Source organism: Salmo salar, chromosome 05 (genome assembly GCF_965601325.2).
Source record: "Salmo salar chromosome 05, fSalSal1, whole genome shotgun sequence".
Classification (NCBI taxonomy): domain Eukaryota; kingdom Metazoa; phylum Chordata; class Actinopteri; order Salmoniformes; family Salmonidae; genus Salmo; species Salmo salar.
In genome coordinates, this window is record NC_138295.1 from 52,816,815 (window position 1) to 52,842,164 (window position 25,350).

The 25,350-nt window shown below is 43.2% G+C and overlaps 1 protein-coding gene across 2 annotated transcripts in view; it reads right to left on the reverse strand.

Annotated features, from left to right (window-relative positions):
- LOC106605070 (zinc finger protein 236) overlaps nt 1-19,218 on the reverse strand; it is a 95,796-nt gene extending 76,578 nt beyond the window's left edge. Inside the window, exons 1-6 of one of the 2 annotated variants that reach the window (XM_014200335.3) lie at nt 19,026-19,218; nt 14,900-15,033; nt 13,754-13,918; nt 13,097-13,275; nt 12,725-12,855; nt 1,933-2,105 (exon numbers count right to left, since the gene is read on the reverse strand). In XM_014200335.3, the coding sequence (XP_014055810.1) occupies nt 1,933-2,105; nt 12,725-12,855; nt 13,097-13,275; nt 13,754-13,918; nt 14,900-15,033; nt 19,026-19,077 (834 nt within the window). In that variant the 5' untranslated portion in view covers nt 19,078-19,218. Of the gene's footprint in view, nt 1-1,932; nt 2,106-12,724; nt 12,856-13,096; nt 13,276-13,753; nt 13,919-14,899; nt 15,034-18,730; nt 18,833-19,025 lie in introns of those variants that run through there. The other variant, XM_014200337.3, reaches the window with a different exon arrangement.
- Nucleotides 19,219-25,350: the final 6,132 nt, after the last annotated feature.

Below are 25,350 nucleotides of genomic sequence, written 5' to 3' on the forward strand. Positions count from 1 at the left end.
GACAAAGGGGGGGTCTAACTGTTGCGGGGGGGGGGTCAAAGGTCTGAAGACACAAGACCCACCCCATATCAAATCCATTTCTAACCAATGACCATGTACGATTTTGTCTGTAATCAGAATGCATGCAGAGGCTTTTTTAAATGAACAAGCTTTGTTGCAGACGGTGTAATAGAATGGAAGCCTTCTTTTCTGAGTGGTAAAGTCAGTCCAGAGAGCCTTAGACTCTACCCTAAATGGCATATACAGTGGGGTCCGAAATTATGGACACCCTTGATAAAGATCAGTGGTGGAAAAAGTACCCAATTATCATACTTGAGTAAAAGATAACTTAATAGAAAATGACTCAAGTAAAAGTCACTCAGTAAAATACCAAATGAGTAAAAGTCTAAAAAGTATTTGGTTTAAAAATGTACTTTAAGTATCAAAAGTAAGTGTAATCGCTAAAATATACAGCACCAGTCAAAAGTTAGGACACACCTACTCATTCCAGGGTTTTTCTTTATTATTACTATTTTCTACATTGTAGAATAATAGTGAAAACATCAAAACTACGAAATAACACATATGGAATCATGTAGTAACCAAAGAAAAGTGTCAAACAAATCAAAATATATTTTAGATTCTTCAAAGAAACCACCCTTTGCCTTTACAGCTTTGCACACTCTTGGCATTCTCTCAACCACCTTCATGAGGTAGTCACCTGGAATGCATTTAAATAAACAGGTGTGCCTTGTTAAAAGTTAATTTGCGCAATGTCTTTCCTTCTTAATGTGTTTGAGCCAATCAGTTGTGTTGTGACAAGGTTGGGGTGGTATACAGAAGATAGCCCTATTTGGAAAAAGACCAAGTCCATATTATGGCAAGAACAGCTCAAATAAGCAAAGAGAAACGAGTGTCCATCATTCCTTTAAGACATGAAGGTCAGTCAATCCGGAAAATTTGAACGTTTCTTAAAGTGAAGTCGCAAAAACCATCAAGTGCTATGATGAAACTGGCTCTGTTGAGGACCGCCACAGGAAAGGAAGACCCAGAGTTACCTCTGCTGCAGAGGACAAGTTCATTAGAGTTACCAGCCTCAGATTGCAGCCCAAATAAATGCTTCACATTGTTACTTGAACTGACACATCTCAACATCAACTGTTCAGAGGAGACTGCGTGAATCAGGCTTTCATGGTCAAATTGCTACAAAGAAACCACTACTAAAGGACACCAATTAGAAGAGACTTGCTTGGGCCAAGAAACACGAGCAATGGACATTAAAATCGGTGGAAATCTATCCTTTGGTCTGATGAGTCCAAATTTGTGAGTTTTGGTGTCTTTGTGAGACGCAGAGTAGGTGAACGGATGATTATTTAGAATTCAAGGCACATTTAACCAGCATGGCTACCACAGCATTCTGCAGCGATACACCATCCCATCTGGTTTGCGCTTAGTGGGACTATCCTTTGTTTTTCAACAGGACTATGGCCAAAAACACACCAAGGCTGTGTAAGGGCTATTTGACCAATGAGAGTGATGGAGTGCCGCATCAGATGACATGGCCTCCACAATCACCCAACCTCAACCCAATTGAGATGGATTGGGATGAGTTGGACCACAGAGTGAAGGAAAAGCAGATAACAAGTGCTCAGCATTTGTGGGAACTCCTTCAAGACTGTTGGAAAAACATTCCTCATGAAGCTGGTTGAGAGAATGCCAAGAGTGGGAAAAGGGTGGCTATTTTGAAGAATCTCAAATATAAAATGTACTTGGATTTATTTAACACTTTTTTGGTTACTACACGATTCCATATGAGTTATTTCATAGTTTTGGGGTCTTCACTATTATTGGTGAAAGTTATTTGTCGATAACAATAAGAATTCCATCCAGCCTACTGACTAAAGACAAAGGCAACAGAGATGTGCCAGGTGATGTAGTTAGTTGGTTGTTTACCTCAGAATGCACTCTCTGGACGTGCGAGTGCAGGTTGCCCTTCTGCGAGAAGGAAGCGGGGCAAAAGATGCAGAGGTGGGGCTTCTCTCCCGTGTGCCTCACCATATGGGTCTGCAGCACCACTTTCTGGTTGAAAGCCTTGCTACAGTGGCTGCACTTGTACGGCCGCTCGCCTGGGTGGGAGAGGAGAGAGGATAAGTGGGAGAGAGAACACAACTCAATACACCTGGGTGGTATAGATCAGTGGTTCCCAAATTCTAGGTCGGCAGGTGGGGGGGGGGCCTGAATTTTTAAGGAACTCAGTCAGGCTTTCAACTTACTCTTGAAAGTTGTAATTGTAGAAGAAGAAAAAGTGCAATTTCGAAATTGGGTATTGCATCATCAGTTTTCCTGTTGTCATGTCAGTTATTGCATACCTCAGAGAGCTATTTATAACTTGTAAGAAATTTCAAGATCAACAAGCCAATGTCAGCTAATGTGTTTTTGCCCATAGATTTTGTTGTAATGTTTGAGTCACTCAAATAACACATGAATACACATTAGACATTGCAAATTGTATAGAATTCAAAGAAAATTTGCTTTAAAACTGAAAGAACTCGAAAGGGATAATCAATGAGGGGCTGTGCGTTATTGCATTATTTTGCAGAGAATGCATAGGGCCCTGAGGTGATTATCTATTTTATACCATGGCTATAATTTAACATATTTGCCAGTAGAGATATGACAACATCCACTGAAGTGGCTAGCAAGTTTACTATTATATTTTCAATTGAACTTTTGCTTTCAAAAGCAGCTATAAAAATGTAAGAATGAATTTCATTGCCATTGAATTATACCGTGCAATTATACTGTGCATTATAGGGAAATGCACACTCTAGAATGCCATTCAAGCCAATCAGAAACAAGTATTCAACAATCCCATGGTATAAAACTCAATATAAACTCGGTGGTTTGAGCCCTGAATTCTGAAAGACCGTATACCACAGGTATGGCAAAACATTTAGTTTAACTACTCTAATTACATTAGTAACCAGTTTATAATAGCAACAAGGCTCCTTGGGGGGGGGGGGGGGGTGATATATGGCCAATATACCACGGCTAAGGCATAAGAACAGCCCTTAACCGTGGCCATATACCACACCTCCTCTGACCTTATTGCTTAAGTATACCTCGTTGGTATGGAGAGAAAGAGAGGGAGATAATGGTAAAGAGATAACACACACTGCTCAATACACCTGAGGGGGTAGAGATACACCTGGCGGGTACAAAGGGAAAGGATGGACACACCAGTAAATAGACCCTTTCCCAGCACACAACACATTTTACTGGTTGAAGTTGAAGTGTTAATATAATGCAGTTGATTTGCGAGGACCAAACATTATATTAAGCAGGAAATTCATAAGAGCCTTAAATATCCAATTATAATCCAAAAGTACTGTGAAATGCACTCATAAGCAACATGTAAATAGAGGCTTTTTTTTTGTTGCTGGCATTCTATTAGAACTCCCCCTTATTCTGCCACCAACTTGCACACATCGCCCTCGTGTGGCAATGTTTGCAAACACAGAAAGGGGTCTATATCCCGCAGGAAAACCACTGCTTACATTTACATTTTAGTCCCGAGATGAGGAGCAGGATTATTTAAGATACTGTTTGAAGAGGTAGAGTTTGATGTTTTCGGAAGATGGGCAGATGTTGTCCTGGCTTCAGGTGGGAAGCTGGTTCCACCATTGGGGTGCCAGGACAGAGAAGACCTTGGACTGGGCTGTGTGGGCGCTGCCCTCCCATAGGGGTGGGAGGGCCAAGAGACCTAAGGTGGTAGAACAGAGTGCTCGGGTTGGAGTGTAGGGCTTGAGCATAGCCTGAAGGTAGGGAGGGGCAGTTCCTCTTGTTGTTCCGTAGGTAAGCACCATGGTCTTGGAGTGGATGCGAGCTTCGACTGGAAGCCAGTGGAGTGTGTGGAGGAGCGGGGTGACATGAGAGCACTAGGGAAGGTTAAAAACCAGGCGGGCTGTAGCATTCTGGATATGTGGCAGGGATTTGATGGCACAAGCCGAGGCCAGCCAACAGCGAGTTGAAGTAGACCAGACGGGAGAGGACAATGGCTGGATTAGGACCTGCGCCGCTTCCTATGTAAAGAGCAGCTCCATCTTGTCTAAGTTGAGCTTGAGGTGGTGGGCCGACATCCAAGTTGAGATATCTGCCAGGCATGCAGAGATGTCGTCACCTGGGTGTCAGAAATGGTGAAGGAAAAAAGTAGTTGAGTGTCATTCGCATAGCAATAATAGGAGAGACCATGTGAGGATATGATGGAGCCAAGTGATTTGGTATATAGAGAGAAGAGGGCCTAGAACTGAGCCCTGGGAGACACCAGTAGAGTATGTGGTGCAGCCACAGATCCTCTCCACGTCACCTGGTAAGAGCGGCCTACCAGGTAGGATGCAATCCAAGAGTGTGCAGAGCATGAGACGCCCAGCCCTGAGAGGGTGGAGAGGAGGATCTGATGGTTCACGGTGTCAAAGGCAGGAGATTGTTCTTAACCTCCTAGACCTGAGGAGAGAGAGTCAGCTTTGGCAGTGCGGAGAGCCTCCGTGACACTGAGAAGAGCAGTCTTGTTTGAGTAACCTGTCTTGAAGCCTGACTGCTCAGGGAGATCTGAGTTTAGCTAAACTGAGAAGCCCACAGGGACTAACCTGCCTTGCTTTAGACAATGAGGATGTAGAATCAGAGCAGAGGTGGATACTTAGCTGAGGATACCGGCTTTAGTTTCAGATAGCTGACTAGAGCCTGCAGGCTGAGCTTGAAGCCCCATAGCTCCACTTCAGCACATCCCCTTAATGTGCTGTTTGAGATTCAAAGCACAGGCCAACCATCTCCAGCACAGCATTAGTCATCCATCTAGCCCACAAATTAACATTAAGATGAGGTGGCATGGAGGGGCTCAGTGAGGAAGGATAGCTGAAGATCTGAATGAACTCAGAGGAGTCTGGGCTGGGAGTCTGCACTTAATGTGCACTTATCTCAGGTGATATGTCCGAAAGTAAAGCAGTAGGTGTATTGGCCAAGAATGGCAACTTCTGAAAATGTTAAGATTATTTCAAATCAAATTTTATTGGTCACATACACATGGTTAGCAGATATTAATAAGAGTGTAGCGAAATGCTTGTGCTTCTATTTCCGACAGTGCAGTAATATCTAACAAGTAATCTAACAATTCCCCAACAACTACCTAATACACACAAATCTAAAAGGGAGGAATAAGGATATGTACACTACCGTTCAAAAGTTTGAGGTCACTTAGAAATGTTCTTGTGTGGGTGGACCATTCAGTTTGTCTGTGATGTGTACACCGAGAAACTTAACTTTCCACCTTCTCCATTACTGTCCCGTCGATGTGGATAGGGGATTGCTCCCTCTGCTGTTTCCTGAAGTCCACGATCATCTCCTTTGTTTTGTTGACGTTGAGTGAGAGGTTGTTTTGCTGACACCACACTCCAAGTGCCCTCACCTCTTCCTTGTAGGCAGTCTCATCGTTGTTGGTAATCAAGCCCACTACTGTTGTGTTGTCTGCAAACTTGATGATTAAGTTGGAAGAGTGCATGGCCACGCAGTCATGGGTGAACAGGGAGTACAGAAGGGGGCTGAGCACGCACCCTTGTGGGGGCCCAGTGTTGAGGATCAGCGAAGCAGAGATGTTTCCTACCTTCACCACCTGGGGGTGGCCCATCAGAAAGTCCAGGACCCAATTGCATAGGGCAGGGTTGAGACCCAGGGCCTCCAGCTTAATGATGAGCTTGGAGGGTACTATGGTGTTGAATGCTGAGCTGTAGTCAATAAAAAGCATTCTTACATAGGTATTCCTCTCGTCCAGATGGGATAGGGCAGTGTGCAGTGTGATGGCGATTGCATCGTCTGTGGACCTGTTGGGGCGGTATGCAATCTGAAGTGGGTCTAGGGTGGCAGGTAAGGTGGAGGTGATATGATCCTTGACAGGTCTCTCAAAGCACTTCAGGATGACAGAAGTGAGTGCTACGGGGCGGTAGTCATTTAATTCAGTTACCTTCTTGGGTACAGGAACAATGGTGGCCATCTTGAAGCATGTGGGGACAGCAGACTGGGATAGAGAGCGATTGAATATGTCCGTAAACACACCAGCCAGCTGGTCTGCAGCCTTGTGAGGGTTAACATGTTTAAATGTCTTACTCACAACGGCCACAGAGAAGGAGATCCCACAGTCCTTGGTAGCGGGCCGCGACAGTGACGCACTATTATCCTCAAAGCGGGAAAAGATGGTGTTTGTGTGTCTGGAAGCGAGACGTCGGTGTCCGTAACGTGGCTGGTTTTCTTATTGTGGACCGTGATTTCCTGTAGACCCTGCCACATACGTCTCGTGTCTGAGCCGTTGAATTGCGACTCCACTTTGTCCCTATACCGACATTTTGCTTGTTTGATTGCCTTGCTGAGGGAATAACTACACTGTTTATATATTTCGGCCATATTCCCAGTCCTCTTTCCATGGTTAAAATGCAGTGGTTCACGCTTTCAGTTTTGCGCGAATGCCGCCATCCATCCACGGTTTCTGGTTAGGGTAGGTTTTAATAGTCACAGTAGGTACAACATCTCCAATGCACTTCCTTATAAATACACTCACAGAGTCAGCGTATAGATCAATGTTATTCTCAGAGGCTGACCGGAACATTTCCCAGTCCGCGTGATCAAAACAATCTTGAAGCGTGGATTCCGATTGGTCAGACCAGCGCTGAATGGTTCAAGTCACAGATACATCCTGCTTGAGTTTTTGCCTATAAGACGGTAGGAGCAAGATGGAGTTTTGGTCGGATTTGCAGAAGGGAGGGCGAGGGAGGGCCTTGTATGCATCGCGGAAGTTAGAGTAGCAGTGATCATGTGTATTGCCCGTGCGAGTGTTGCAATCAATATGCTGATAGAATTTAGGTAGCCTTGTTCTCAAATTTGTTTTGTTAAAATCCCCTGCTACAATAAATGCAGCGTCAGGATATATGGCTTCCAGTATACATCGACTCCAGTGAAGTTCCTTGAGGGCCGCCGTGGTGTCTGCTTGAGGGGGTATATACACAGCTGTGACGATAACTGACGAGAATTCCCCTGGGAGAGAATATGGCCTGCATTTGATTGTAAGGAATTCTAGGTTGGTTGAGCAGAAGAACTTGAGTTCCTGTATACTGTTATGATTACACTATGAGTCGTTAATCATGAAGCATACACCCCCGCCCTTCTTTCCAGAAAGGTGTTTATCTCTGTCAGCCCGACGCATGAAGAAGCCCAGCCCGACGCATGACGAAGCCCTGTGGCTGATCCGACTCCGACAACGTATCCCGAGAGAGCCATGTTTCCATGAAACAGAGAATGTTACAATCTCTGATGTCTCTGGAAGGCAACCCTTGCTCTAATTTCGTCTGCCTTGTTGTCCAGAGACTGGACATTGGCGAGTAGTATGCTCGGAAGCAGTGGGCGGTGTGCACGCCTACTGAGCCTGACCAGGAGGCCACTCCCTTTGCGGCGACGCTGTTTTGGGTCGGCTTCTGGGATTAGATCCACTGTCCTGGGTGGTGGGCCGAACAAAGGATCCGCTTTAGAAAAGTCTTATTCCTGGTCGTAATGTTGGTAAGTTGACGTTGCTCTTATATCCAATAGTTATTCCCGGCTGTATGAAATAACACTTAAGATTGTTATCCCAGACAATGTAAGAAATAATACATTAAAAAAACTAAATACCGAATAGTTTCCTAAGGACTCGAAGCGACCATCTCTGTCGGCGCCATCTTAGCATCATACGAGTGTGTGTGTGTGTGTGTGTGTGCGCGCGTCAACACAGCTGTCAGTAGCTGTGTGTGATGCTGTGGGTTTAAACAGGGTCACTCTCCACACCACTGGCAAGCTACACTACTGTACATATACAAAAGTATGTGGACACTCCTTCAAATTAGTGGATTTGCTATTTCAGCTACACCCGTTGATGACAGGTGTATACAATTGAGCACACAGCCATGATATCTCCAAAGACAAACATTGGTATCAGCATGGCCTTACTGAAGAGCTCAGTGAGGATGGATGCCACCTTTCCAACAAGTCAGTTCTTCAATTTTTTACCCTGCTAGAGCTGCCCCGGTCAACTATAAGTGCTGTTATTGTGAAGTGGAAACGTCTAAAATCATCTGTCCTCGGTTGCAACACTCACTACCGAGTTCCAAACTGCCTCTGGAAGCAACGTCAGCACAAGAACTGTTCGTCGAGAGCTTCATTAAATGGGTTTCCATGGCCGAGCAGCCACACACAAGCCTGATTTCACCATGCGCAATGCCATGAATCGACTGGAGTGGTGTAAAACTTGCCGCCATTGGACTCTGGAGCAGTGGAAACGCGTTCTCTGGAGTGATGAATCACGCTTCACCATCTGGCAATCCGACGGACAAATCTGAGTTTGGCGGATGCCAGAAGAACGCTACCTGCCCCAATGCATAGTGCCAACTGTAAAGTCTGGTGGAGGAGGAATAATTGGTCTGGGGCTATTTTTCATGGTTCAGGCTAGGCCCATTAGTTCCAGTGAACGGAAATCTCAACGCCACAGCATACAATGATAGTCTAGATGATTCTGTACTTCCAACTTTGTGGCAACAGTTTGGGGAAGGCCCTTTTGATGTTTCAGCATGACAATGCCCCCGTGCATGTAGCGTATGACTATTATATTTTAGTGGATGTTTCAGGGGAATTTTTTTAAGGATATATGTCATATCTATTTCAAAACATTTTACAAGGGGAAAATGTAGAAACATGTATGAGACAACTGTATGGCCCTGTTATATTTCTCAGGGCAAATATGGCCTTTGCCTCCTGTGTATTAACTAGGTTGGTGGCACCTTGATTGGGGAGAACGGGCTAGTAATAATGACTGGAGCGGAATAGGTGGAATGGTATCAAATAAATCCACACAGAGCCTCTAGGTGTTTGATGCCATTCCATTCGCTCCGTTCCGGCAATTATTATGAGCCATTCTCCCCTCAGCAGTCTCCTGTGACAGAATCCTTAGTTGGTGCAACAGTGAAAAAGGAGTCCTTGTTGATTATTTTTACTTATTTCTTTTTTATTTCACCTTTATTTAACCAGGTAGGCCAGTTGAGAACAAGTTCTCATTTACAACTGCGACCTGGCCAAGATAAAGCAAAGCAATGCGACAAAAACAATAACAGAGTTACACATGGGATAAACAAACGTACAGTCAATAACACAATAGAAAAATCTGTATACAGTGAGTGCAAATGAAGTAAGGAGGTAAGGCAATAAATAGGCCAATAGTGGCGAAGTAATTACAATTTAGCAATTAACACTGGAGTGATAGATGTGCAGATAAGGATGTGCAAGTAGAAATACTGGTGTGCAAAAGAGCAGAAAAACAAAAACAAATATGGGATGAGGTAGGTAGTTGGTTGAACGGGCTATTTACCGATGGGCTGTGTACAGCTGCAGCAATCGGTAAGCTGCTCTGACAGCCGATGCTTAAAGTTAGTGAGGGAGAGATTAGTCTCCAACTTCAGCGATTTTTGCAATTCGTTCCAGTCAATGGCAGTAGAGGCAACCAAAAGAAGTGTTGGCTTTGGGGATGACCAGTGAAATATACCTGCTGGAGCGCATGCTACGGGTGGGTGTTGCGATGGTGACCAGTGAGCTGAGATAAGGCCGGAGCTTTACCTAGCAAAGACTTATAGATGACCTGGAGCCAGTGGGTTTGGCGACGAATATGTAGCGAGGACCAGCCAACGAGAGCATACAGGTCGCAGTGGTGGGTAGTATATGGGGCTTTGGTGACAAAAACGGATGGCACTGTGATAGACTGCATTCAATTTGAGTAGAGTGTTGGAGGCTATTTTGTAAATGACATTGCTGAAGTCAAGGATTGGTAGGATGGTCAGTTTTACGACAGTATGTTTGGCAGCAGGGGCGAAGGAGGCTTTATTGCAAAATAGGAAGCCGATTCTAGATTTAATTTTGGATTGGAAATGCTTAATATGAGTCTGGAAGGAGAGTTTACAGTCTAGCCAGACACCTAGGTATTTATAGTTGTCCACATATTCCAAGTCAGAACTGTCCAGAGTTGTGATGCTAGTAGGGCGGGCGGGTGTGGGCAGCGATCGTTTTACTAGCATTTAAGAGCATTTGGAGGCCGTGGAAGGAGTGTTGTATGGCATTGAAGCTCATTTGGAGGTTTGTTAACACAGTGTCCAAAGAAGGGCCAGATGTATACAGAATTGTGTCGTCTGCATAGAGGTGGATCAAAGAATCACCCGCAGCAAGAGCGACATTGATACATACAGAGAAAAAAGTCTGCCTGAGAATTGAACCCTGTGGCACCCCCATAGAGACTGCCAAGTGGTCTGGACAACAGGCCCTCCGATTTGACACACTGAACTCTGAGAAGTAGTTAGTGTACCAGGCCAGGCAGTCATTAGAGAAACCAAGGTTGTTGAGTCTGCCGATAAGAATACAGTGATTGACAAGAGTCGAAAGCCTTGGCCAGGTCGATGAAGATGGCTGCACAGTACTGTCTTTTATCGATGGCAGTTATGATATCGTTTAGGACCTTGAGCGTGGCTGAGGTGCACCAGTGACCAGCTCGGAAACAGGATTGCATAGCGGAGAAGGTACGGTGGGATTTGAAATGGTCGGAGATCTGTTTGTTCACTTGGCTTTCGAAGAAAGGCAGGGCAGGATGGAAATAGGTCTATTTGTAAAAGTAGTAGCTCGAACTGTTTGGGCATAGGCCTGGATAGTAGGACAGAACTCTGCAGGCTCTCTCTACAGTAGATTGCAACTCCGCCCCTTTTATCAGTTCTATCTTGACGGAAAATGTTGTAATTGGGGATGGAAAATGTCAGAATTTCTGGTGGCCTTCCTAAGCCAGGATTCAGACACGGCTAGGACATCAGGGTTGGCGGAGTGTGCTAAAGCAGTGAATAAAGCAAACTTAGGGAGGAGGCTTCTGATGTTAACATGCATGAAACCAAGGCTTTTATGGTTAAAGAAGTCAACAAATGAGAGCACCTGGGGACACACAGGGCCTGGGTTAACCTCTACATCACCAGAGGAACAGAGGAGGAGTAGGATGAGGGTACGGCTAAAGGCTATAAGTACTGTTTTTTTAGAGCGTTGGGAACAGAGAATAAAAGGAACAGATTTCTGGGCGTGGTAGGATAGATTCAGGGCATCATGTACAGACAAGGGTGTGGTAGGGTGCGAGTACAGTGGAGGTAAACCTAGGCATTGAGTGACGATGAGAGAAGTTGCATCTCTGGAGGCACCAGTTAAGCTAGGTGCAGTCTCCGCATGTGTGGGGGTTGGGACAACGGAGATATCTGAGGCATGTTGAGCGGGACTAGGGGCTCCGCAGTAAAATAAAACAATGAGAGCTACCCTAAACAACAGTATACAAGGCATTAGAGAGAGGCATAAAGCAATCACACGTGTTGATTGGGACAGCTAAGACAACAACGGGTAAGACAGCAATGGGTAAACAACAACAACAGGTAAATGGCTATGAATGGGCAGAGAGGGTCAGTTAGCTACAGACAGGGCATGAGTTTGAGACTGGGGCCGACAGATAAAGAAAACAAAGTACTGTGTTAATGAACAGTCCAGCAGGCATCAGCAGTGTAGCCGAGTGATCATAGGGTCCAATGAGCAGCAATAGATGAAACAGGGAGCGGGTCAGTAGTCGTTACTACGCTAGGCGAGCGTAGAAAAGCTAGCTGCCGGGGCTAGCAGATGGGTCTTCACCGACATCCACGATGCAGAGGTCGGTTGAGAGCACATCGGCCGGATTACGTCAGCAGACCAGCAAACCAGTCGTGATGGCTCGGCGGGGCCCCGTGTCAACAAAGGGTCCAGGCCGAATGGCAAGAGAGGTTCTATAGTTGGTGTACTTCGTTTGCTTGCCAAGAGATGGGCCTAGCTCGAGGCTCGCTCAAGGCTAACTGGTGCTTGCTTCTGGACAAGGGCAATAGCCAAAATAGCCACTCGGTAGCAGCTAGCTAGCTGCGAAGATCCGGTGTAATGGTCCAGAGCTTGCGACAGGAATCCGGTGATGTAGTGGGAAAAAAAGCAGTCCCATATGCTCAGGGCTGATATCGCGCTGTGCAGACTGGCAGGTATTATCCAGGCTATCCGGGCTAAAGCAGCTGGTGTCTGAGCTAAAGGTAAATACCGTTAGCAGTGGCTAACAATGACTAAATAGCTAGTAGCTAATTAGCTGGCTAGCTTCTCATGGAGGTTCCAGTTATAAGGTATAAAAAAAAATAGCAGATCCGTACCACATTGCGTGAGGCGGGTTGCAGGAAGGTATATTTAATCAGAAAATGGGAAAAAACGATTGAAATATATTGAAATGTATACAAAAAAAAATGGGGGAAAAATACGGAATATTTACACGGGACAAAAACAAACACGTCTTACTGCTACGCTATCTTGGATATCTTGATGAGAGGCAAGGATCATTCCCAATCATGGTGGAGACCCCTGGTGTCCAACAGTGATACACCACACTGACTGAGGCCATTATTATATTTCATGTTCTTCATTTAATTCCCTTTCAAAATCAACAACTCCAAATCAAAATCTTGTATGAAGCAGAACAAGCCTCGGTCGTGTTCATTAGGCATGAAACGGAAGTAAACAAACTGAAACAAGGAGGGATTCATATTCAGTTGCAAAATGTTTTTTGATGTGTGCCATAATGAACATGACCCAGCTGTCTTTTGCTTACCTGTGTGTATTCGTGTGTGTCGAACAAGCTGGCTGGGCTTTTTAAACGTCTTGCCACAGTGCTGACAGCTGTTGGTGAATCCACTCCGATCGATATTCTTCTTGTAGTTTCTGGAATTTGAACTGAGTGGCCTAACGGAAAAAACAAATGTAGAGAAACAGAAATCAACCCAAATGTGGAAACAGTCTTTGGTCAGGTTGTTCTTTTGAAACACAATTTAACTGCTGGTCCTCCAAATGAAAAATAGGAAACAGAAAGACACAGGGAGATAAGAGCACTCAATACACGTAGTAATGTGTTGCTAAACAAGCACTTTGGACAAAAGTATCAATCAACCCGAGACCCTCTGCTACTGTCCCCTCGCTCTCTAACCTCATCTTGACGTGGGTCTTGATGTGCTCCTTGAGCTGGCCCGCCATCTTGAACTCCTTGCTGCAGGTCTTGCAGGTGTACACCTTGGCCCCAGACAGCTCTTTGCGATGCTCCTCCAGATGCAGCATGAGCTGACTGTGGAGAATGAACTCGTCGCCACACTCTGTACAGATCAGATTCTAGAGGCGAGAGGGAAAGAACAGAGGGGGGGAAAGAAATGAGAAGATGAGGTCACAGACGAGAGGAGGATGGAGAAGGACCACAATTCAGAAGACACGCATGAGTCGATCATATAAGCGTCTTTGCGGTTTATAAAAAAGGTGACTGCTATGGTGTGTGGTCATCCACACCTCCTCCCAAAATGGCTGCTGTGCCATTTCTTCCACTTGCATTACTTGACATAGATCCAGAAAAACTAGATTATCATAATAATAATAACAAGATTATCATTATTATTATGAGAATGGCTGTGACCTGATGTGAAAAAGTCCAGATGTTTATTGATTAGTTGAATTAATAAGATAAAAGTAGTAGGCTAATCCACCAGCTACGAATTACATTTTTAGCTTCGATAAACCATATTTCCCAGCAGATTCAAGACAATCACATTTTTTTAATATGTTTGAATGGGTTTAATCATATCAATGATTGGCAGACCTCCTCCTTCTCATGCAGCATGATATGGGACTTGAGACTGGCCACGCGGGAGAACTTCTTGTGGCACACCGGGCAGGTGGGGTTCGAGGTGGCGTGTGTGGACTTGTGGAGCATGAGGTTGAACTCCACGTTAAACGTCTGGGCACACTGGTCGCACCGGTGAAGCTGGAAGGGAGCAAGAGAGAAAAGACAGTTCATGAGTGAGTAAGTGAGCGAGTGTACGCAAGTGAGTGACTGTGTGGGCTGCAGGTCGCCTAGTGGTTAAGAGTGTTGGGCCAGTAACCGAAAGGTCGCTGATTCTAATCACCAAGCAGACTGGGTGAAAAATCTGCCGACGTGCACTTGCAAGGTTAACCCTTATTGATCCTGTAAGTCAATCTGGATAGGACCGTCTGCTAAATGACTTAAAAGTTGAGTCCTACAATAACAGTCCAGCCAGTACATTTTCTCTCCTGTTATAATTTTCAGTCAAATGCCAGTTGGTCTGTTTGGCTGAAGGTCTTATTTCCTGGGTATATTTGTAATATATTTATTTATTCAATAACTCATTTGCATTTGCCCTCTAGTGCCACTACATTTCCCTCATACACTGGGCTATTTGTCTGAAGAGGATGTTCCCTCTCTGTCTGTCTGTCTGTCTGTCTGTCCGTTCGTTCACTGGCCAGCAAAGAGGCTCTCCCACTCTGACAGCTGAATAATGAATAGTATACACAAACTTAAATCCACTCATACTGCATCTCTGTGGACAAGCTACAACTGTCATCTGAGGACAACTCATCCGTGTGTCAGGCAGAAACATCAGTAAAAGAACTAGGCCTATATGCTGGTACTTTTTGGGGTTCTTCACCTTAATCAACAATGGATGTAACGTATATCTAATGTTTTCACATCCGGCACACCATTCATACATATACAAAATCAATCATATACAAAAGGACATTTCTATCCATATCAAATGAGATCATTAAGGTAGGTCTGTACTAGCCCGGTCCCAGATGGGTTTATGCTTTTGCTTACTCCATTGTCATTGTCAAGCTAAACATTGGCATGACAATTCCATAAGGAGTTGGCGAAAGAGACTGGCACCCAGGCTAGGTCTGTCCAGCCTATGTTGTGTCAAACAGCCTGGTCTGGCCCTTTGCTTGCCTTGTCGTTGGCCTCATGGTCGCGCTGGTGCCTCTGTAGCTGGCTCTCAGTGGTGAAGCTCTGGGAGCAGACAGTGCACTTGTTTTCCTTGGAATCCCCATGGCTGTTGTCCTGCTTGGCTCCAGATATACCCTCTGTTGACAAAAAGAGAGAGGGAGACAAAGACACTCATATTACCATGGTGTTCATAATTAGGTTACTTAAACGGTACCTGCAATTTCCCTAATGTTTTGGTCCACCAGCCTATTTCCCAGCAGATTCCAGACAGTAAAATATTAGGTTTAGGATTTGCAGGGTTCTCCCCAGGATTTCTTTAACAGGGTGGTGCTGCTAAGTCTGGTAACGGGAGACCCAGAGGGGGGCAGCTTTTGAACACCTGCAACTGCCATTTCATGTAATCTAGAGAAAATAATGGCCTTATATGATATCACAGTTTAAAAATATATACATATATATTCACATAGTGGTGCAGCCAGTCCACAAGGTGGCACAGCGCCACTTACATTCTTTGGGGAAGACCCTGGGTTTGTATGCATTTTTCAGTCTGATTGATGTGTGGAAAGGAGATATTTCGAACTAAACTAATCCAAATAACAAACAGCCAAGCAAAGTAATAGCCTAATAATCACATTCATTGTAATTGTTATACCTAAACTAAAAAGAAGGTTAATACAAGACGGTAGGGGCGGTAGGTAGCCTAGTGGTTAGAGCGTTGGACTAGTAAACGAAAGGTTGCAAGATCGAATCTCTGAGCCGACAAGGTAAAAATCTGTCATTCTGCCCCTGAACAAGGCAGTTAACCCACTGTTCCTAGGCCGTCATTGAAAATAAGAATTTGATCTTAACTGACTTGCCTAGTTAAATAAAAGGTAAAATAAACAGAGCATCCACCAATATGTTTTGGTCTTTATCTGGTAGCCAAATCAGGTAATGGGCAGGCCTACCTAGGGTAACAGATATGAGCCTGTCCCAAATCACTACCAACCCCTTCCCCTTGGTACTAGCCTAATCTTTCAACGTTTGCAAATCTGAAAGGTCTGGATAGGTAGCCTACGCAGTGCAGTGGTGATGCTACCACCATATTGATACACCTGACCAGGTCAGGCTGACCTTACAGATCTGCAAACATTGAAGGATTAGGGCCAGGGGCACAGGCTAGGGAGCAAATATGGAGTTCAGTTTCAACAGTATGCACAATGCTCAAAATGATTTATTTAAGTCTATGAAATTAGTGAACACCACATGAAATGTCAGGGGCCAAATATGAATATCAGGGGGACTAAGAGTTCTTTCTTGATTGGGCCTACTTTTTATGACAACTGTTGCACTCTCATAATTGCACTCAACTTGGTCATTTTGTACATGTATAGGCCTGTATATTTTCTGGAACTACTACATGTGCCCAGCTCATTGATATAAAATTAGAGGTACACAAGTTATTTTTGAAATAGGTCACTGTAATTATATCTACAGCCATTGCGCATGTTGCATGTAATGATCATATGGGCAGGTCATATGTCGTGGTGGTAGTAGGCTACAATATCACGTGACATGATGGTTTTTCTATCCATATTTGCACATAAAAGGGTTTCCACCGCAATTGACCCAAAAATATCCCACCTTGTCTAGCGTATTTTGTTTTGTCAACATTGATTTTGTACCATTTCATGTGTCTGAAGATATGAACTCTGCCTTCCTGGTGTGCCCGGAGAGCAAATCAAGTGCACTACAGGCCTAACACTAACCAATCGGATGGCTAAGATTACAGTGTCTGCAGTAACATAGCAGGCGTAAAAGCTACAGAAAAGTCGATACTGTGAGATTTCAAAACTTTTAAAGCCATTACTAGAGAGTGTCAACGAATACATCAAAGAGCTGATGTTTTTATGAGTGAGTTCTTGTTTTGACACCGCACTATCAACACCTTTTATTCAACACTTTTAAAAGCCATAAAATGTGGGTTCTTCCTACTTCCACTTGCGCTACAACCAGCACTAAGTTGTAATGAATGAGTAGGAAAGTGTATCGATAGGCTTACATTACTATTAGCAGCATAGGTCTTTAATTATTTTTTTATATCAAGGAATATTTCACTCTGTTCATAGGAGTAACATGAATTTGTGCATGAAGCAGACAATGCGGTGTGACTCGAGTTTCAGCATCAACTAGAAGATAGTCACTTTTTGGTCAGTGTCATAGGAGGAAAGGGAGAGTGTAGGGATGTTAAGAGGCAGACCCTAAGTCTTCTGCCCTCTCTCTCCACTGAGACTGACCAGAAGCAGGCACCATCAGCCCAGTAAAATAAAATGCAAATTATTGAAATGTATGCTCACTCAGCTGTACCTCACAAGTAATACAACAACTGACTATTACCGGTGTGATCCTTTAACTTATCACGAGATTTTATATATATATACTGCTCAAAAAAATAAAGGGAACACTTAAACAACACAATGTAACTCCAAGTCAATCACACTTCTGTGAAAGTAGGGAGGTCATACAGGCACGTGGAGGCCACACACACTACTAAGCCTCATTTTGACTTGTTTTAAGGACATTACATCAAAGTTGGATCAGCCTGTAGTGTGGTTTTCAACTTTAATTTTGAGTGTGACTCCAAATCCAGACCTTCATGGGTTGATAAATTGGATTTCCATTGATTATTTTTGTGTGATTTTGTTGTCAGCACATTCAACAATGTAAAGAAAAAAGTATTTAATAAGATTATTTCTTTCATTCAGATCTAGGATGTGTTGTTTAAGTGTTCCCTTCATTTTTTTGAGCAGTATATATTTTTTAAATGGTCCAAACAACCATGCATTGGCAGGGCAATTCAAGCAATGTAGTGATAATGTATTGGGCCTATAGGCTAGTGCACAAACCTCATTGCTACAGTACTGTTTCTAAAACGTTAACGTTGCATAGGCTTACTTTTTTTAAAGTCATGTTCAAAACAAATTTGAGCGATAGATCTCACCTTGCATTGTGACACAGAAAAGGTTGGTGACAACTGCCTACACCAAACAAACCCACAGAATATTACTGGGGTGTAATCATCAAACTGTTGAACGAAAACTAGCGTTTCTATTGGACCGGTCAGCAAATAGGGATAGACCTACCTGAATATGACCAATAAACGCTAGTTTTCTAGGAGTAATGATTACACACCTGATGGCCTAGCTGGTTGAACATACTGTGACGACCCTGGGTTTATAATATAATACTTTACGCTAGCTAGTTACCTTGACGAGTTAGTAGGCTGTCATAAAACTAAACATGACAAAATAATCTGTACTATAGCTAGCTCTTGTCTAACTAACGTTACTACACTTACGATACTAGCTAGCTGACTACCAATTGACTTAATTTTGGCATAGGGATATTCTTCGTTTTTTTTTTATTACACCTAGCCAAGACAATTTGCAGCTGGAGTGCATTGTTTCTCTGTGCTGTTACACCTGAGCTAGCAAGCTATCTAGCTAGCAACGCGTTAGTTAGCTATAGGATAGCAACAAACTAACTTAGCCACATGCAGAAACCCCATTATCGTCTGATCACTCGACTTGGATGCTAACTAGCTAAACTAATGTTAGATAACTAGAACCGTTAACTAGCTAACTCACTAACTCGCAAATGTGGCTATCGTATCGAACTGCAGCGAACCGAGAGAGACTGGATGGTGAAACACTACTTTCCTGATGGTTTGGCTAGCAGAGTGACATCTAGCTAGCGGTCTTCTCGCACACACAAATTAAAAACAAAGGCTAGCCTGTTAGCCAACTGCCAAGCATCAACATGCTAACACATGAGTCAGAAAAACACTGACGTTACCTAGCCAAATGCCCTATATTTCACAGGACTCTACAGGAGCTGTTGCCTCACTGAAGTGTAAATTAGACTGAATCTGGATAAGTAGAGCCACCGAAATGTTATTAATATCATTCCGCCTCAATCACTACTTTACAGCACAAAGCAATGGACACCCGCAATACTATATCCGGGGACTATATACACTATATTCAAGTGAGTTTATCTCAGCTACGCAACAACTTGTTCATTCATTATGAACTTGTGTAAACAGCATGGTCACTGCCTTTTTTATTCGTGACATTTTGGAACTGATTACCTGTTCCGTCGTTGGTTTTATCCCTCAGTTTGCGAGGCCGGCCCCGCGGCATAGTTCCAGGTTTCAGGGCGGGTGTACTGTGAACGATTTGGGTTTCAAAATGGCGACTGCCTCACGACGAACACCTCGCGGACACAGTAATCAGCGAACACATGAACTCTTCAGTGCGGTGGTAGTGCACGTCTAGCTAGGCTAGTTGTTGTGAGGCTCCGATGCATGGAGGAGGGAGACATCTAGCGTATATGTATGTGCGTTGCCTCAAGGAGGAGCAGGAGTGTCATCAAATTCTTAATAAGAATAGGAAATAAAGTCTATTCGATTTTTTTTTCATGTCCAATGGCAGCATACAATTAGGACTTTTATAAAGTAGGCACAATTCCTTTTCAAAATCATGCAAGAAAAAGCAAGAATGGGCTACTATAGGATGGGGGGGAAAGCAACATTGATGCATTAATACATGTATTAAGATGTCAACTCAGCAAAAAAAGAAATGTCCTCACTGTCAACTGCGTTTATTTTCAGCAAACTTAACATGTGTAAATATTTGTATGAACATAAGATTCAACAACTGAGACATAAACTGAACAAGTTCCACAGACATGTGACTAACATAAATGGAATAATGTGTCCCTGAACAAAGAGTTGGTCAAAATCAAAAGAAACTGTCAGTATCTGGTGTGGCCACCAGCTGCATTAAGTACTGCAGTGCATCTCCTCCTCGTGGACTGCACCAGAGTTGCCAGTTCTTGCTGTGAGATGTTACCCCACTCTTCCACCAAGGCACCTGCAAGTTTCCGGGACATTTCTGGGGGGAATGGCCCTAGCGCTCACCCTCCGATCCAACAGGTCACAGACGTGCTCAATGGGATTGAGATCCAGGCTATTCGTTGGCCATGGCAAATCACGCACAGAACAAGCAGTATGGCTGGTGGCATTGTCATGCTGGAGGGTCATGTCAGGATGAGCCTGCAGGAAGGGTACCACATGAGGGAGGAGGATGTCTTCCCTGTAATGCACAGCGTTGAGATTGCTTGCAATGACAACAAGCTCAGTCCGATAATGCTGTGACACACCGCCCAAGATCATGACGGACCCTCCACCTCCAAATCGATCCCACTCCAGAGTACAGGCCTCGGTGTAACGCTCATTCCTTCGACGATAAACGCAAATCCGTCCATCACCTCTGGTGAGACAAAACCGCGACTCGTCAGAGAAGAGCACTTTTTGCCAGTCCTGTCTGGTCCAGTGATGGTGGGTTTGTGCTCATAGGCGACGTTGTTGCCGATGATGTCTGGTGAGGACCTGCCTTACAATAGGCCTACAAGCCCTTAGTCCAGCCTCTCTCAGCCTATTGCGGACAGTCTGAGCACTCATGGAGGGATTGTGCGTTCCTGGTGTAACTCGGGCAGTTGTTGTTGCCATCCTGTGCCTGTCCCGCAGGTGTGATGTTCGGATGTACCGACACATGGTCTGCCACTGCGAGGACGATCAGCTGTCCGTCCTGTCTCCCTTAGGCGTCTCACAGTACGGACATTGCAATTTATTGCCCTGGCCATATCTGCAGTCCTCATGCTTCCTTGCAGCATGCCTAAGGCACGTTCACGCAGATGAGCAGGGACCCTGGGCATCTTTCTTTTGGTGTTTTTCAGAGTCAGTTGGAAGGCCTCTGTAGTGTCCTAAGTTGTTATAACTGTGACCTTAATTGCCAACCGTCTGTAAGCTGTTAGTGTCTTACAGGTGCATGTTCATTAATTGTTTATGGTTCATTGAACACGCATCGGAAACAGTGTTTAAACCCTTTACAATGAAGATCTGTGAAGTTATTTGGATTTTTACGAATTACCTTTGAAAGACAGGTTCCTGAAAAAGGGAGAAAAATTTTGTTGTTGCTGAGTTTACATAGGGATTGATTGTTTATATATATATACATATATATTAGGGATTGATTGTTCATATATTAAGGTTATGTGTGACAAGGAATATATACCTGTTCATAGTTGTTTATTAGGAACAGAAACTATGTTAATTATGGATGCTGTGAAACAAACAAAAATGGTGTCTGCCATTGTCTGTTGTCATTACGATCGCTGCCTAACTGTCACGCTTGTCGTCGTAGAGAGAAAGGGACCAATGCGCAGCGGGTTTCGTGCTCAACATATTTATTTATAAAATAATGCGAACACCACGGAAGAAAACAATAAACAAACTAACGACATGAACCAGTGAAAGCAGGCTCAACAAAAAGCAGTGCTCTCAAACAACTACCCACGAAAAACAAAGACAAACACACCCTACTATATAGGACTCCCAATCAAAGGCAACTCAACACACCTGCCTTCAATTGAGAGTCCAACCCCAATCAACTAGACATAGAAACACAGACATAGACCAGTGACAAACCCCATAATACATACATCAACTACCCTCTGCCACGTCCTTACCAAACTACAATAACCAAATATACTCTATACTGGTCAGGACGTGACACTAACCTTGTTGTATTCCCCCTTCCCCTTTCCCTCTTCAAAAGGACCACAATGGAAATAAGCTGTTAAACTTTATTGTGTTATCCTTGGTGATTTTCTTAAATTGTATGTGGAGGTGGCACCAGCTGGAGCGCCCTTATGTATGGATTTTACAAATTGTCAAATAAATTCAGTCAATCAATCAACGGTCTCTATGTGACCTGGCACAGTAAAATAGGTTTCAAAAGTTACTGGTTAGAGAGGTATACTACGAAAGAAGCTAGATTTCCTCAGGGGTTTATAAAGCTAGCCAGCTTCATGTAGCTTCACATTCCCGCTCAGGCTTCATCTGTTCTACGACGGGGAATATTGCTCGTCAGCCTGCCGCTTGTAACTGGGCGCTCATGTCGCACGTGGTTTGTCGAACGCCAAACTCTGCCCTACACAATATAAATATAATTACTATTGTGATGCATAATTGCCATGGTTTACTATTGTGATGCGTAGTTGCCATGGCAATTTTCAATATCCAGTCAATGAGCATTATGGACAATGTACTAATACTTCAGATTCAAAATTGGCCAACAAATGCTTACAGCGTTCTCATTATGACAGCATGATCTCCCAAAGCAACTATGGCATTCCAAACACAAAAAAAAAAGGAAATATTTGTTTTTATTATTTAACCTTCATTTTATCAGGGAGTCATACTGAGATCAAGGTCTCTTTTACAGATGAGCACTGAATTAAATAAATTACAGAAAATACATGCATCAAAATATCAATGCAAAATGCAAGCAGAAAGAAAATCATGGTCATGGGGGAAAAAAAACACATTAATCAGTAACAAGGTCCTCAAATTTTAAATTTAAAAACACTTTCAAGATTGTTCCATAGATAAGGTGCAAGAAAACTAAAAGCTGATTTTCCTAACTCAGTAGAGACCAAAGGAATTTCCAGAATTAGCCATCCCTGAGGCCTTGTGTGGTAACTCCTACTGTATGTCCAAAGTTTAGTAATGATGTTAGGTACAGTGGGATTTTGTAAAATGGCTTTATAAATTATAACACAGCAACGTATCAACCTAAGTGACATCAACGAGGGCCAACCAACTTTTTGTTAGAGAATGCAGTGATGAGTACTACAAATTGTTGCCGTAATAAAGTGCAGTGCGCTATGATTAACTGCATCTAACGACTTTAATGAAGTGGTAGCTGCGTTCATATAGATGATGTCGCCATAGTATAGGACTGAATAATCTCCTTTCTACTATTTAGCGAGAGGCAGGACCTATTTCTATAGAAGAAGCCCATTTTTATTCTCAGCTTCTTAAATAACTTATCAATATGCTTTTTAAAAGACAGCATTTCATCCATCCAGATGCCCAGATATTTGTAATCACGGACACAATCAATATGGACACCATCCAAAGTACTTAAGCTTAAATCATCAGACTTATTTTTTGGTGCTCTAGAGAACAACATATACTTAGTTTTACCTGTACTCAGATTAAAATTTTTACAGACAAGTCAATATTGTTAATGTGAACAGTATCAACCCCTGAGGGACACCTTTCATAATATCCTGGAAAGCTGATTTAATACCATCAGTAGCAATACATTGAGTTCTGTCTGTCAAAAACCTCTGAATTAGCAATGAATGATCAACAGTATCAAAAGCCTTTGACAGGTCAATGAAGAGGGCAGCACAATGTTGCCTTTTATCCATAAAGTTAACCACATCATGTACAACCAGGAATGCAGCAGAGGTAGTGCTATGACCTGGTCAAAAACCAGACTGATGTACATTTAGAATACATTTCAAAGATAAGAAAGATCTTAGCTGAGAAGTAATTAGGGATTCTAATATTTTAGCTAGGCAAGAAAGTTTAGAAATAGACCGATAATTATTTAGGTCACAAGGGTCACCACCTTTGTGAAGAGAGAGAACATGGGCCACCTTCCAACCTTGAGGATAGTACCAGATATAATCCCCAAATTACAAATATGGGTTAATGATTCAGCAATCAGAGGGCAAGCATCACTTATCCCATTCTTCTCAGTTATGATGTCAGAGTCAGTCAGGACTTGCTTAGGCAGAGAAAAAGAGGAATCTACACTTCAGTACATTTACTGTTATTCAAAATTTAGAAGGATCACCAGCAGAGTGAGAAATAGAGATTAAAAAGTAGCTTAATTTAGCTTTCTTAATCAAGATAGTACAGTTGAAGTCGGAAGTTTACATACACTTAGGTTGGAGTCATTAAAACTAGTTTTTCAACCACCCAACAAATTTCTTGTTAACAAACTATAGTTTTGGCAAGTCGGTTAGGACATCTACTTTGTGCAAGAAACAAGTAATTTTTCCAACAATTGTTTACAGACAGATTATTTCACTTATGATTCACTGTATCACAAGTCCAGTGGATAAGAAGTTTACATACACTAAGTTGATTGTACCTTTAAACAGCTTGGAAAATTCCAGAAAATGATGTCATGGCTTTAGAAGCTTCTGATAGGCTAATTTACATAATTTGAGTCAATTGGAGTTGTACCTGTGGATGTATTTCAAGGCCTACCTTCAAACCCAATGCCTCTTTGCTTGACATCAATCGAAAATCAAAAGAAATCAGCCAAGACCTCAGAAAACAAATTGTAGACCTCCACAAGTCTGGTTCATCCTTGGGAGCAATTTCCAAACACCTGAAGGTACCACGTTTATCTGTATAAACAATAGTACGCAAGTATAAACACCATAGGACCACGCAGCCGTCATATTGCTCAGGAAGGAGACACGTTCTGTCTCCTAGAGATGAACATACTTTGGTGTGAAAAGTGCAAATCAATCCCAGAACAAAGGACCTTGTGAAGATGCTGGAGGAAACAGGTACAGGTACAGGTATCTATATCCACAGTAAAACGAGTCCTATATCGACATAACCTGAAAGGCCGCTCAGCAAGGAAGAAGCCACTGCTCCAAGACAGCCATAAAAAAGCCAGACTACGGTTTGCAACTGCACATGGGGACAAAGATCATACTTTTTTGAGAAATGTCCTCTGGTCTGTTGAAACAAAAAAAATAACTGTTTGGCCATAATGACTATCGTTATGTTTGGAGGAAAAAGGGGGAAGCTTGCAAGCCGAAGGACACTATCCCAACCGTGAAGCACGGGGGTGGCAGCATCATGTTGTGGGGGTGCTTTGCTGCAGGAGGGACTGGTGCACTTCACAAAATAGATGGCATCATGAGGGAGGAAAATTACTTGGATATATTGAAGCAACATCTCAAGACATCAGTCAAGAAGTTAAAGCTTGGTCTCAAATGTCTCTTCCAAATGGACAATGACCCCACGCATACTTCCAAAGTTGTGGCAAAATGGCTTAAGGACAACAAAGTCAAGGTATTGGAGTGGCCATCACAAAGCCCTGACCTCAATCCTATAGAAAATTTGTGGGCAGAACTGAAAAAGCGTGTGCGAGCAAGGAGGCCTACAAAACCTGACTCAGTTACACCAGCTATGTCAGGAGTAATGGGCCAAAATTACCCAACTTATTGTGGGAAGGTGGTGGAAGGCTACCTGAAACATTTGACCTAAGTGAAACAATTAAAAGGCAATGCTACCAAATACTAATTGAGTCTATGTAAACTTCTGAGCCACTGGGAATGTGACGAATGAAATAAAAGCTGAAATAAATCATTCTCTCTACTATTATTCTGACATTTCACGTTCTTAAAATAAAGTGGTGATCCTAACTGACCTAAGACAGGGATTTTTACTTGGATCTAATGTCAGGAATTGTGAAAAACTGAGTTTAAATGTAATTGGCTAAGGTGTATGTAAACTTCCGACTTCAACTGTA